The sequence below is a fragment of the Poecile atricapillus genome, chromosome 5, assembly GCF_030490865.1.
Source record: "Poecile atricapillus isolate bPoeAtr1 chromosome 5, bPoeAtr1.hap1, whole genome shotgun sequence".
Lineage (NCBI taxonomy): Eukaryota > Metazoa > Chordata > Aves > Passeriformes > Paridae > Poecile > Poecile atricapillus.
In genome coordinates, this window is record NC_081253.1 from 31,189,985 (window position 1) to 31,205,827 (window position 15,843).

The window sequence follows — 15,843 nt, forward strand, 5'->3', positions numbered from 1 at the left end:
CCCCCCACCCTGTGAATTAGAAAGGCTAGCCAGGCACAGCAAAAGCCTGCAGCTTTGAAAGAAGATTCAGTTTGCCCAAACTATCCACACAGAAATTTTGAAGCACCAGTTAAATTAGTCACATGGATCATTTTATTCAGAATACACAAATATGATGACCTGGCAAGCAGATAGTCCTTAGCACTGCTTGTCCATGAGAGTCCCAAGGGTAAACCCTTCGTTTGGAATGCTGCTTTTTCAGAGCCTGTGCTGCAGACCTGCAGCTGCCCTGGGACAGCTCATGTCACAGATTCCTAAGCCTAGAGGAAGCCCTGAACCACCCCTATTTCTCTCTGGAGGCTCTCTGCAGTGGCTGCTGAGAAGCAATATTGATCCACAGCTTTCCTCTGAATGCACTGTTAAAAGAGGAAAAAACACAAAGCTCTCAAGTCCTACATTTCCTATTTCTTGGAGGTTATGTGATTCTTAGGGGTTTTGAAGTCGTATTTTAAATTTGGATTAATATTTTAAAATTGGATTACGAAAGATCTATCACTCTCTTCACTATCTAAAAGATCCTGGGATGTTTCTTCCCAGATATACAGAAGCATAGCGAATGGAAAAAAATCTACATTTAACATGCTGTTTTATTTTTTCGCCTTTTTTAAAAAATATTCTCTCAGTCATTGCTATTCCCAAGCATGACCATAGATTAATTAACTTCATAGAAGAACCAGTTTTCAAGATTTTAACACATCCAGGGCTCTTACTGTCCTCAACTTGAGTTACTATTGGGATTCCTAAAATAATGTGTTATGAAAAGATTTGAGTGCAGAGTTTAGACACCACAGGCTCCTGTCAGTGTCCATGGACCTTGCATTAACCCTGCAGAGAACCAGGGTAATCTGAGTCTGGCAGATCCCTGGATGTCATCTGCTCCCACTCAAAGCAGGGCAATGGATGTGCTGGACCCAAAATAAACATTATAATAACGAATCACACTCCTTCCTTCATCCTAAACCTGCTCTGATTCTAGACAGGCTTTTATCAGGAAGGTGGGATCAGCTTTAGGGCATAAATAAATGCTTACATCAACACCCATGGATAATCCTAGAATGTCTTGGAGATCATATGTGCTAATGGAGAATCCTATTATTTGCCAAATGTTTATGGCTAACAACTCTTACATTTAGTTATAAATGCGCCTTTTAGGCAAAAAAAGAAACCCCAAACTTTAGACTAATTTCCCAGTTACATTCCATTTTGTTGAATTCCCTTACTGGCCATTTTGATTCTACTGATATTGTTTAATTAAAACTGTAAGTGAATTAAGAAATGTGTATTTTGAATACATGAGAGCACAAAAAGCATTTATATTTAGTGTACACATGCAGAAAGCCAGGATGGTCGCTAAATAAAGCCAAATATTACTTGCAAATGGAAGAAAAGTTGAGAGTATAAGCACATGAATATGAAAAAGCAGGCAATATGCCCATTTCATATTTGAGAATAATTTTCAACCTTCATTTTGCACAGTTTTTATAAAGTATGCTAAAAGTTATTTAATGGTTCATTGCTTTTCTATTAATTCTTAGGGGGAAGAAGCCCTTGAAGTAGGGCCTTTAGAATTGTTTTGAATCGCTGTTCTTCATATAAAAAAAAATTAACAAAAGATTGACAGATAACAGAGATCATTAATTAATAGACTAATTTAAACATGTTGGAAAAATAAGAATTTATGTTTTGGGGATTGCAGAGAAAAAGCTCTGTAGAAATAAGAGTAATTCTTCACAAATTCCATATTTTAAGAGTACCCCTAGAGAACCTAAGATTCATCCACCCTATCCTTTAGCCACTGTACAAAATGCACATTTTTAATACAAGTTAATACACAACAGAGAACAAAAGAAGGCCAAAAAATAAAAAAATAAAAAACAAAACTGGAAAAGCTTTGGCACAGCAAGATTACACGAGGTCTTGGGCAGCTGTATTCACTGGCAGGCTTTGGAAGACCACTTTTGGAAGGTGGTGGTATTAACAATCCAGGTGGTAGTCTAGAGTCAGGAGAACTCCTAGGAGTAAGCGTAATGGAAGAGATATCTAAACAAGGAGGTGAATCCTCATTGTTACACCAGAAAAAAGTAGAGGGTCTTTGAAACATATGTTCATCATTATCACACTTTATGTGCAGCAGCTGAAAAGGAATCACAGAAAGAGAAAACATTTCTGAGGAACAGAACGTGGTAATGTCAGGGAAAGAAGAAAAAAAGAAACACATTTCATATTTCAAAAATGCTTGTCAGCAACTTGCTGTTCAGTGCTATAGTTACAAGATACAGAACTTGAAAATACTTCAAAACAAAATATTAGAATATGCCACGTTAAGACACAACCCTGTACCAACTGGAACAAAGACAACTTGATCCTTGACCATGACACCAAATAAAATGAAGTGAGACATCATTCCAATAGTGTATGTGAGATGCTAAGAAATGTCTAAATCCAACAAGGTACCAGCAATCTCTCACATCTGCACTTGTAAATTAGCATGGAGGCAAAAGTCTGGGGAGAAGAATTACTGTGCTGGTTAATGCACTGGTCAGGCTTTTCTCTAACTAACTGAGGAAAAAACTACCATATCCCATCAATGCTGAAAGAACAGCTCATTATTCAACTAAAATCTTCAGAAGACAGATTAATCTTTGGATCTTAACAGAAAGGATTGCACACTTGTGGAGAAAGTTCTTGGCCACAGCCAAGAGTTCCACACAGAGAAGCAGGAATGGCTGGAGGTGTCCTGCCCAAATCTCTGTGACTGGCCCAGGCTGAGACAGTGGCAGATGAGTGCAACAAGAATTCTGAAGCTTGCTTTTGCTCCCTTTGTAGTGTTACACAATGGATATACCATGATTATTTCATTAGAAGTTTGCATAACTTAGTAGAGCAGGATTCAATCAATTATTTTTAAACCATTTTTTTCAGTGTTATGTAGGAAAACCCCCACATTTCAAATCCTTTTAAAGTGAGTCTCAGCTTCCTCCTTCACTTTACAGATTAACCTGCATAAGGGTACAGTTGACTAAATGTAGTAACAATGCCATACTTGAGAGTATCAAAACAATCCACAAAATTCCCTACTCAAAATTTGCAATTCAGCATTAAAGAAAAAAAAAAAAAAAAAAAAAAAAAAAAAATTTATCCCAATTTCAAAAATTTCCATACTGGAATTGTGAAATGGAGCATTTGGAATGATAATCAATAAAAAAGAAATAAAAAAACCTACAGGAGAGAATTTTGATTATTATTTCAAGAGTATCACCAGACTACAGGTGGAAGAGTTGTGGTGCTACTGTGCATTACTGCCATGGAATCTGTGCTGCTATACATAACTATGGGAAAAAAACAGCCCTCAGAATAATAAATGCTCAAAAAGACTAAATACAGTGTCATTAAGAAAGCCAAATACTCTCCTGAAATGCAAAACAGCAAAGGATAAGTAGTTTTCCTAAGAAGGCGTGGATGTCACATGAAAATGACACAGAAAGCAGCAAAATGCACAAAAGGACACCAAGCAGCAAAGCTATGAGGATGATGAACATGTATCAAATCCAGGCAATGGAAAAATTCAGTACAAAAGCAGAATATACAGCCCTGGTCATCTGAGCCCTGAACTGGAGCAGCCACAGGTCTCACCATTGACACTCACCAGACACAACAAACACCGTGCGAGCTTCTTACAATCGTTTTGGGAATGCACCTGCTCAGGAAACCAATTTTCCCCAGGAATTCTTCATTTGCAGAGCAGCACAGAAGCCATCAGGTGCTGGGAGTGCTGCTCTGCACCTCATGCCATGTCCCAGAAGGACCTGTGAGGCTCATGGGCTTCCTGCTCACAGCCCTCTGGATCCAAGCAGCCCACCACAGGGGCAGCAGGGTGAATAGCAGCAGATGCACAAAGTGCAGGGGGAAAAAGGAACAGACCCTCACTCTAAAGAATAAAACCTGAAAGGGTGTAGCTTCTGAAATTTAATACTCTTACACAAAATTATAAAGGAAGAAAATATAGCAAAAATAATGAAATTGTCATGTCATTTAACAACTGTATTTTGTCTGAGGTTCCCACTCAGACCTGTAGTAACAGTGGCATTGATACAATATGTTCCAATTTGGGCCTCATTCCATCAACATAAGAAAACAAAAAGAATACTTCATGATACTTCATGAAATTATCATACTAGTTTAGTGGATTTGGTCTCTTTTATGATTAGATGTAGCTATGGGCCAGCAGAGGATTTATTTTTGACTCTACTGAGAATGGTGCTGAAGATGCACTCTTGTGCTGCATCATACTAGAAAATGTAATGTGACTGAGGATTTATTAATCAGGAAATCACTTCAAAATTGTTTCTTTTTACAATTCTCTAGACACTGATTGCAGTCTCTGTGTCATACCCACATAGCAATCACCTAAGTGTGAATTAGAATAAATTAGGAAATGGTTTTGTTCCTCAGAACTTTCAAATTGATAATATACAGAACCACCACAGCAGGTAACTGCAGTGATGTTCCAGGGAATGGGGAGAGACCTTCAATGAAAATTATGCATTTAATAAAAGAACCTGCTCATTTCCTGAGATTTGGGACTACTAAGAACACTCACTAATTCATAAAATATTGTATAAATATTAGCAGTTTCATTAATTAACTGCTACATCTTCAGTTCATTTAGTAATTTTTCAGTGACATGAAAAAGCATAAGCAATTTCAAATTAACTTTGTTTAGCATCATAAATGTAACAGAATTTTATACCCTAATGAAGAAGTGCTCAAACAACTGAATACAGAATATTATAAACCTAAAAAAGCTAAAGATAGGCAAAAAAAAAAACCCAGCAAAAATGTGCACTTTCACATTTTGGTGGAAACAGGAAACAAGTGAGATGCATAAAAACATTCCAAAATGGTTTTTGAAATCTGAATACAGTTCCAGTGTCTATCCTGGGGATCTCCCATGAGTGTGGTCACTGGGGCAGGTGGCCTATGCTCCTAGGTCACAACAAAACCTTGGAGGAAAGGTCTGATCAATCAGTATCTTTAATGCTCTGCTTGGAACTGGAGGGGTTTTGCAGCACCTCCATGTAGGAGTATGGACTCCACAATTTTTTGGTAAAACTTATGGTGCATGGAAGAACACTGATCCTTCTGGGGCTGCTTCTCCCAATTCCTCCTCCTGCTGCCCTTCAGTTCTGCTTTGCCCCCATTTCAGTGTTCTCAGGGAAGCCTTCTGGCCAGCACTGGTGATGGAAACAGCAGCAAGTGTGACACGATGTGAAGCCACTCTCCAGGGCTGCACTGAGCCCTGGAGCTGCAGCTACTCACAGCAGCAGCACCCAAAGCCTCCCTGCGCTACAAACTGGAGCAGGGTCCCCACAGGCAAACGAGGAGATGAGAATCCAACAGTCCTCACATAATCAACACCAAATGCAAAAAAGACCAGCGATTAAAGCATTGCCAAACCACTAAAACAGATGAGAAGTAAACAACAGATAGACAAGTCACAGAAACTTCAGCAGTGCATGCAAAGGAGTGAGACAAAGGAAACATTCCATGCCAACATTTCCCATGGCACATGGAAGCACAGCTCCAGAGGCAAACTAAGGAAACACAGTTTGGGGTTGCATGTCCTCGACAGAGCCACTCAGGACACCAAAAAAAATGATAGTTCCTGTTGCATAACACTTCTGCACTGGCAAACACGGTCATCTGAGGGACCAGCTTTTCAAAGTTCTAGGAAAACTGCTCAAAACCATTGACCCAAATGCAGAAAAAATGATCACTAAGCAGTTTATTATTTACTGAATGTCCTGAGCAAATGTAAATCTAATTAGCTACAATATCCTGAGAGAAAAAAACTGAAGATTGATAATTTGATGTTCAACTTTCACAATATATTTTATGCAAAAGTATTTCATTATACAATCCAGTTTTCTCTCTTTTATTTCCAGCTATGATCTCATTGCCTTAATGGTGTCTTTTATAGGTTCAGAAAGAAATTTTATTTTTCCCATAGAGTTTATGAACTGACAGAAAAAGCACCTAAATTAGATTGATGTTGATTTGGCCATATGGCTAGATTTAGAGCAGCTACAGAAAAAATCTTCATAGTGATGCTAATAAGCAAGCAAGGAGAGAATCCTGATGGCAATTGTATCCCTCAAAAGCAGAACTTGATTGCTGTCAATGCTTTTCATCCTTTTACACATTCCAAGAATGCAAAGGGTAGGTAATTGCATTATTCACACATGTATTTTGCACCCATTTCACTGTCAGTGTTATTTTAAAATATGTTGTCAAATAAGCCTTTAGTTGGCCCGCAAAAAAAAACTGCAATACAAGCAAGAATCATCAGAAAAGTAGTTTTAGATTGAATTTCCCTTTGTACATTCCAAAGAAACCTTTAACTTGCACTACTTATGGACTGAGAAAAGTAATCACTAAATTTTTTAATTATTACTACTTTCAATTTGCATATGGAAGTGTATGGGGGTTTTTTGTTGCTTTTTTTTTTTTTTCAATAGAGCAACCAAAGACTCACAATAAACTCCCAAGTACTGCAATTCACTATTATTACTGAAAACATAATTTAATTGAAAAAATTAGTTACAGATATTTCAACTGGAAAAATGTTCTCCTTTATGAAATTACCAACTCAAAGTATTTTTGATTCTGTGCTTGAAATGAAGCTTTAAGCTTACAATTCACTGCTTGCATTTTACTACTCTTAGACCATGCATGGATTTTTGGATAAGTCATCCAAAAATGTACATATTTTAATGTGAAGGATCAGCAAATGAAGGTGTTTTTGTATATGTTTTGCAAAGAAAGTGTTCAACACTACCACCCAAGAATTCAATATGTGAACACAGGGCCAACTCCTTTTAGAGAAGTAAATCTGTCAGCAAAGCCACATATTGCAGTCCAGCCTGGCACATTCACATAGTTTGTGAAACTACAGAAAAAATGTTTTAAAGACATTTTGGAAGTAAGAGAGAATCTGAATTTTAAATCTTGATAGTATTACATGGATCCTGAGCAAATGGTTTTATTTCATATTTAGCTACAAACCTATTTTCAGTGACAATGGGAAGTTAGAAAAGTTTCTTTCAAATGACAGCCTGGATGTATCTACTTAGAACTGAAACATGTTGAAACAATTTTTTATTTTTTTTTAATGTGCAGTGAACCAGATGCTTAAAACCATACACATACTAAGTTATCCATCCAGTTTAAAGATGCTCTCACATTCTATTTTCTTTTGATATTGAAGTGAAAACAGGAAATATAATCTGGTCCTGCTTGTGGGTAAATGATCTGGGAATCAGAAGACTGAGCTGTCAAAGAGAAGAATTGGCTTGTTTTAAAGAAAAAAAACAAAACCAAAAAAACCTCCCAAACCACACAAACAAACAACAAGGGTCAGTGATATAATAAAAAAAAAAACTTGCTGCACTTCAAATTTCCCAAAGAGTTTTCTCCCTTCTTCATTTCATTAAAAACTAACGGGAAGACTAATGTGTCTAGAATGATGAAAGACACCGAAATCAATGCACCTCAGAAACAGGAATAAGGAAATTCTATAGACTGGCACTGCATGCAAAAGGTACTGTGGCTTCCCAGTTACTGCCAGGTGGGAAAGGCATTCTGTGCTGGAATCTTAACATGTAAATCCTGACAGTGACAGTGACTGTGACTGTGTGTCACACTGCAGCTGCAATAAATTCTGAAAGCCCCTGTCTCCTCTCCTGGGGATGGAAAACAGCCTCCCACTGCCAGCCTGACACTCTGCCTGCTCAGACCCCCCTGGCTTCACTGGGATGGGCTTTTAGGAGGGGAGGACACAGCCCAGAGTGATGTCAATGTTCCTGTTTGTGCACTGCCAGCACAGGCTCCTGCAGCACCCCCTGCTCTGGGAAGGAGAGGAAAAAACTCTTCAAAACTGTTGAAACTGTTCAATCAGTTGCTTCTGGGGCTGCTGCAGTCCCACATCAGCTGCTGACTGCAGGCACTGCTGTGGCCATGCACTGATCACAGCAGCAAGGGCTCAGCCAACAGCCTGTACAGCAGGGAAGGCACCTGAGCTCACCTGCAAACGCTGAGAGGGCACAGACAGCACGCAAACAAACAAATAGAAAAAGGAAAGCACAAGGAATGGAAATCCAAGGTAATGGTTAAGCACAAACAACAAAGAAACAACTTTTAAGCATCTGTAGCTGGCTTCTGAAATTGAATATTTCTTTACAAACTGCTGTGATGCCCGTTAAAGGCACATGTTCTCTTATCACATCAGGTGTCAAGGATCAAGGCTTAAACTTTCCATTGACCACTGAACAATCCCTTGCCTAGACCTCAGCACAGGAGCTGGACTGCCAGATAAGGAGCTCCAGCCGTAAAAGATTAAAAAAATATAAATTAATCAGAATTCTTATTATGTCTTAGAAAATCTTATGGAATCTCTGCATAATTCAACAGTGTGATATGAAAAATGCAAGAAAACTTAAAACTTATAGTTCAATAAATCTGTTCTAAATCACAAGAACGATTATCTTACGTTCACAGCATATAATACCAGGACTATCTGCATGGAAGGAAGCTTTCCTCCATCCACCCAAAAGTGCTTAGAAAGGGGCTCAAACAAGGGATTATTTCCCATGTTGGATATTCAGCATCATTCAAACTATTTGATTTCAGAAAATACTATCAGCAGATGTGCAAAGTTTACTCTGACAAAATAATCACCATATAGATCTGTTACTTTAATTTTGAAGGCAGAGCAGCAGCAGTACAGATATTTTTAGTTTAAATTCAGCAAAATCTCCAATTAATTAGTTTAAAACTAAAGTGACATTTTTCATTACAGAAATTATGTGGAAATAGGGGAAATAAATTTTTGCACCACTTCTTTTTTTTTCTGATAGGAATTGAGACTTTGCAGAATCATACTTGAAATTATAGTTTATTTGAATTAAAAATGTAAAAACTTGATTGTAAATGATAGCAGGCAATCAATTGTCTTATGAATTGTTTGTAATTTTGTTCCTGCATACATATTTGTTGCTCACGTAGTGAAAAAGGTGTCATCACATTTAATACTATTCCAGGCACTATTATTGGTTGATAATCCTTTTAATGAACTCAAACTGCCCTAAAAATATTTATGCTTCTTTTTCTGAAGCCACTTGACAACCTCACCAGTCCATTCCTTCATTCATTCTCAGCCCAACACTTGCATTGACATGGAGTTATTCCTGCACCAGCACACTTGAGAGCTCTGATTTCATCTCCACAAGATCTGGTTTAGAAAGGACTGCCTGAAAGCTGCCTCTTGGGAAGGTGCCAAAGTCCATAGTGCTTGGTGGGAACGGCTGTGGGCCTGGAGTTGAGAAAGACATTTTCCTAAAAATGCGCTTGGTGTTGCTTGGTTGGTTTGTTGGTTTTGTTTTGTTTCGATTTTTGGCTGCACAAGTGATGGAAGAATCCTGTAAAAGGAAAGGAGCTTAATCCAAACAGGATCCAATTAGCTGAGGCTGTTGAGGACCATGCTCAGGGATGAGCCAGCATCTCCAAGAGTACAGAGAGCTCCATCCTCTGGGCATCCTGCTCCAACACTCATCCATTTATAGAAATCTTTCGTGTCAGAATGGATGCAGATGTTCAACAGGCTCTAAGGTGGCTCTTACTGTAATTTTAATAATTTGTGACAGGAAATGTTTGGGGGTTTCATTTTAAAGATTAAGGAGTAAATAGGGCAATAAAATAAAAGTGCAAATTAATAGCCAACAGTGATTATTGAAATTAATTAATTAATATCAATAATTATCAATATTCCTTAGTTTTGTTGCACCACAAGTGCTATTTAAGTGATATGCTTATTCACTGTACCAGTAGTAATTAACAACAAAACACCATTTGGGAGAGAGTTTATTGGCAAATTAAAATATTTAGATCTTTACTCTTTAATATGGAAAGCAACATTATTGTCTTAAAAGACACAATAAATCACAAAGTACTGGATATTTTTTGGGCATTATTAATAATTTTCTTCAATTTTTTTGCTTAATGAAGTGACAGAGTTCTTTAATTTAAATGAAAGAAAATTGATTGCAATGGATTTAAGAGCCTAGCATTCAAATATACATTTAGTTATTATATTCATAAATAAATACAAACTGCCATCCCAATTGAGGAAAATAAAAGAACTGACTAACTGGATATTTAATCTAGCATTAAAATTGATTACCTATCACTGAATGCTTCATAAGTGAGAAGATATTAATAATTTAAAATATTCAGTGTGGTGGTTACACAGTATTTATAATTTATGGTGCTCTCTCCTCTAAGTAGATTTCAGTAAGATGAAATGGCAGCCTATCACAGGAACAATCATCTATTCAACACAAAGAGTGTAAAGACACTACTGAGAAACTGTCAGCACCACTGCAAATATGTTTTTATACTGCCCACATTTTTGATCATCCATTTTAGGGGAAATGGTGCACATTCAGAGCAGGAACAAGGCAATCTGAAATCACAGCTGAAAAGCAGTTCCTCTTGTTCTAAGTTTTTGCCAGATATACATTAAGAAATTGGATTTATTTTCACAGCTGCCTAAAGCTGTGCAGATGGGACACACTTGTAAGAAGAGGGGAGTCATTGGGACCAGTCTGCAGTGCAACCTACATTTTTGAAGGTCCTCCCTGGGTGTCAGGAAGTGCCAGCCAGCAATTCAAACAAGCTTCTGTCCTGATCATCTACAGGAACCGCAGAGCAGCTGGAATTTCCAGCGAGGAACCCACCCTTGCTCCTCTTTCCCTAGCACCCAGCATTAGTTCCCAAGACCTAACGAGTCCTTGGCAGGCAGATTGTCGGTCACAGGTGAGCGTGTGCTTGTGACAAAGTTGTGAGGAGCTCCCAGGCAGCATTTAGCAACCAGATCCTTGCAGTGCAGAATGGATTTTCACCCTCAGCTGGCACATTGAGATCTCTGCTCAAGTGAGCATTTACTGTCCTAGGCAGCAACAAATAGGTATGGGAGAGGCAGAACTGGAGAGACTGCAATCTGCACCGCTGCTGGCTCCTCCAGTGTCACTGTTAGCTCAACACTGCCCTTCAACAGACGTGTTACTTGATCACTGCATGTTAATGGCAATCTCTGGGAGCAGCAGGGATGCTCAAAATGATCAAAAAGTGATTAGAAATGCCAGTGACTTCAGACACAAGAGTTATGTCATGTACTTACTGGAGACGCGTGTACTTGTGTTATTCTTAACTGGTTTTCCAAATCTTGAACTTTATTTTTCAGTTCTGCATTTTCAGTTTCTAATTCTTGAATCTACAAAGCAAGTGGTTATTCAACAGCTGTTGGGATAGTCATGGATTTCAACAATAGCATCCACTGAGCATAAGTTTCATCAGAGGTCTGGTGATTTAGAATCAAGGTTTAACTCCTTATCTGACTATAAAACATATTTAAATTTCAGTATCCTTCATATTTTAACCTTGCTTTTTTAGTGTCCTTGCAGAACAGCAAAACATAAAATATTTCTTAACACTTTTTCTTCAGTTTTTTTTTTCTTTTAACCTTAGCAATCTGAGAAATTATGCTTCCATAAAAAGCAGATAATACAAATACAGCGGCACATACTTTTATCTCTTAAAAAGAACAACGTAGTTCAGAACTTACTCTTTTCTGTAAACCTGCAATTTGTTTCCTTGTTTCAACATCTTTTCCTCCGGATTCCAGAAATTTCCTGTAAGCTAAGTCAAATGCTTGACCAATTGTTAAAGTTATCTCTTCCGCCTTTACATAAAACATAAGACCGAAATTAGTAAATTCAGAATATTTGCTGGAGCTCCTTTCATTTCAGAAGATCACAAAATACTTTATACCATGTATCATATCCAAAGGCTTTGCCCCATCCACTATGAAGCCAACACTACAAAGGAGCATGAGGAGCATGAAAAGCACCCCTCAGCAAAATACCTTGGCAAAACGTTATGAAGGAATGCAAAAGTACTTTGGGGTATTTGAAAAAAGTGCCAGGACACTTTTACTTTGGAGTATTGAAAGAAAGGAGATTGGACAGTACAAATTATGTCTTCAACTTCCATAAACACAGATACCATACTGCAGAATGGCTTTTCCTGATGATTTCTGAAGCAAATACAGCCTGTTCAGTCATTAAAGTCTCTTAGATTTAATTTAAATAATGTTTTCATGTCAATGGATATTTTGACCCCTATTGATTTTAAATCTGGATTTCAACACTTATTTTGGTGAGTACTATAAAAGCTCACTCAGAATACTGCAGACAAGTATTTATCTGCCCAATTATTTCCAATTACATACATCCAGAAAAAAAAATCCACAGAAACTGCATTTGTATGTGCAAAGTATACTAATTTACTACTTCTGTGCTGATTTATATCCTACGTTATGATGTGTTTATACAGTCAATGCAGTATATCTGTGTCAAAAATGATAGGGGTAAAATAAATCTACAGGCAGCTGATGGAGGACACCAAGGTTTCAGAAACAAATGATACCAAAGCAGGACCAATAAAAGGTAAACTTATGGGTACACCACTTGCTTAGAACATGAGCAGAGAAAGTAAATACAGTAAGGAATAACTGTTCTGTCTCAGACACCAGAGAATGTCAGTGCTTGGTGCAATGAGTTCTCTGGGAGTGCTTTGTGGTGTTAAACTTCAGAGATGTGAAAGGGGCGGACAAAGAAGGGAGAACCTTGCTGTGATAAAATAGTAAGAAACCCCAAAACAACAAACACACAAAAACCCCAATACTAAAACCAGAGACAGACACATCAGCAGAAAAGCCTGCAAGGGTATCTCAGCCCCAGAACTGCAGTAATCTTTGCAAACAGCTGTGCAAACAGCTCAAGCCTGGTGGGATGGAGCCTGTTCTTCAAGAGTATTTTGCAGATGCTTCCCCAATGATGCTGAGCTCAGCAGTAAGAGAAATTATCCCAGAAAACCACCTCAGATAACTGAAGAGACTCTTTCTCAATTTACTGCATCTAAGTTGCAACACACCATACTGGCATGAAAAATTGAGTCCCAGTTAAAAGGGAGGCTGTCTCTTCTTAACCATTCCCACCTCGTTTCAAGGCTGACCCATCAGCAGCACAGTGACCTCGAGCCCTGCAGAGCGTCCCGTGTACTTACACACTTTTCACTGTCAAACACATAGCACAGGTGCTTATTTGATTCTGAGTCTTTGCATATGAAAGTAAATATTCTCTTGTCAGTTTTGTCATCAGCACAAAAGGATATCCTGTGGAGCTGGCAGTTGTGCTGGACCTCCTGCAAACAAACAGAAAGGTAATTTTTAAGAAATTGCCGCACTCACTTAGGATAAAGATACACAAAGGGAAGCTCTGGATTTCCTTATAAGAGCAGGCAAGCTGCAGTAATGTTTTTGAATGTATCTTATTGTACATGAGAGCACCCAAAAAATGAACCTAAAATGTAACAGAAGTTAGCAAACTCATCTCCTAAAAAAACACTCCTGTTTTTACTGAATGTAAACAGGAAGTTATTATTTGGACAGCATTTATCTGGAAGTGTTTATTTGGACAGTAATTTCTGTTCTAGAAAATTGATTTCTGTTGCCTTGCATCCCTCTGCAATTTATTTAGGGCCTGATTATGTAAAATAATCTGTTCTTTATCCAGGTGAACACATGTTTAAATTTCATCATCTCCCAAGGTTTGTTAAAATGGATTTACTGAAATGAGTCCTTACTTTGCTACATTAAATATAGAGAACAGAAATAAAATGACTTTGCTAACCAAATAAAGAGAAATAAATCTGACATATAAAATGTCATGCAAATACTTGTTTCCTTGAGGTGTCACATAAGCAGCTTCTAAGCATTATTATTTGCATATTTTTGCTACTGTTTAATTTTCCATTAAAAAGCAAGTTCCAGCAATTTACAAAGTTGCAGTGGCAATTCTCTTCAGCTGGGAGAGCTTGACAAGACTGAAATAAACTATCTCAACTATTTTTTTTTTGTTGTTTTTCTTCAAGAAGTCTCTTCTTGGTATTTTATTTTATTTTATTTGGCTTATTACATGGGAAAGCGGTATTTGTTTTAAAGGAAAATATGTCGCTTAGATGTGAACTATTATCTATTAAAAAAGAAAATCTCTGCAGCACTGGGGTTCCCAGCTTGCTGTAAGCCCATAAACAAGGCCATGCACACAACCACATAGCCAAAAAATGCACCCTATGGGCAATCTTTTCCCCTTACCCCAAGTGAGTTCATTTTCTCAGTCTTTACAGCTGTTCTGGGTATTCTGTTTCTCCCATGTCCCAAATCTCTCTCCTGTGGTAGCTCCTTAACACACACAAATAATAACATGTGCTTGCCCTATGAGCACTATGAGGCTTACAGAGCCTTATAATTATTTTATATCATTTAAGGACAGAACCAGTTTTAGTTTTCTATAGCCCTATTTTTGAGTGCCAAGCACAGAATCAGGTCCTGATATATGAGCTGACCTGTTGTTCCTACTGCCATTAATAGTCACTATGTGACTAAAACTCAGTATTCCTCTTTAACATTCTGAAGTGCTTTGTTTCAAAAACACACTGCAAAAAGGACTTTAATTAGTCCTGATAACATGAAATTGAATTTCCTAAAGCATTTATAAACTGTGAGAAAAAGAAGGAAAACTCAATTGAAATTTACATGCAGCTACAAGAACCTAAGTGGGGGAGATAAAAAGACTGCTCACAGATGATTACTACTTGAGTTGTAATAACAACATTGCTAAGAGATTAGAATGTTCCTACTCTCCCAGGAACATATATCCCACAGCTTTCTGTTAATCTCTGCAGGAAGGCTAAGATCCTTTGGCATTTCAATCTGTTATTTTAAAACAGTTTTTGCCAGGATATGGCATTTAGCACCCCCATCTGCCCTACGGCATAAGGAAGATGCAAAAACTCCAATTAAAGCTGACAGGGATATTTCTTGTCCCTTCTGCTTTTGTATGAACTGTTGAGTTCTGGTTGTATAAAGAGTATGATGCAAAAATGGGCTGCAAGCACCTCTAGCTTTGAACTACAGCTACCATTTGAGGAAAGACACTGCTACTGCCTGAATGCATCAATTAATCCACAATTAAGAAGCAGGAACAAAAGAATTTTCCAAATTCAATATTCAACATATATATGGAAAGGTTTTTATCATATGCAGTGTTAACATTTATTTGGATAATTGCTTTCATCTTCCTCCAACTTTAAAAGTCCTGCTGTGAGAGGATTAAAAAAATTGAATACCACATTAGGTACAGTGTGCCTTCAGGACTATCATGTACCTTCCTGGAAAGATGTCACCCAGGTGTTGTAACAAAACATGATATTTTAGAAGATTTTTTTTTCCATCAACAGAATGGATTTTGTTATAATACCTTAAAAAATACAAAACAATGAAAATCTTGAAACCAGTGAAACAAATATTTACTAGCTTAGCATGAAAAAGCCCCATGTATGTCTCTTACCTTTGTCTTTGGATCTAGAATTTTTACACCATAGATTGAGATTTGTAGCTCAACTTTGGGTGTCTTTTGGCCTTCAGATTTCTTGATATGTCTTGCAAACTGAAACATGAAAAACACAACAGCAATCATATTAATAGCAAGTTCATTTATTTTATCAATTCTCATTTTCTCTCAACTCTCTCCACCTGAAGTTGTTTCCTTCCTTCTTCAATAAGCTTCTCATAAACAACATCAAGAGTCAATTCCATTCTTGGACAATTCCAAGAGTCTCAGTTGG

The 15,843-nt window shown here is 37.6% G+C and overlaps 1 protein-coding gene across 4 annotated transcripts in view; it reads right to left on the reverse strand.

The window, feature by feature from the left end:
- Window positions 1-15,843, reverse strand: part of GULP1 (GULP PTB domain containing engulfment adaptor 1) — a 146,009-nt gene that overhangs the window by 16,096 nt on the left and 114,070 nt on the right. For 3 of the 4 annotated variants that reach the window (XM_058839712.1, XM_058839714.1, XM_058839713.1), the window contains 5 exons: window positions 15,567-15,665; window positions 13,222-13,359; window positions 11,720-11,836; window positions 11,276-11,368; window positions 1,949-2,173 (listed from right to left, as the gene is read on the reverse strand). In XM_058839712.1, coding sequence (XP_058695695.1) covers window positions 1,949-2,173; window positions 11,276-11,368; window positions 11,720-11,836; window positions 13,222-13,359; window positions 15,567-15,665 — 672 coding nt within the window. The remainder of the gene's footprint in view (window positions 1-1,948; window positions 2,174-11,275; window positions 11,369-11,719; window positions 11,837-13,221; window positions 13,360-15,566; window positions 15,666-15,843) is intronic. The other variant, XM_058839715.1, reaches the window with a different exon arrangement.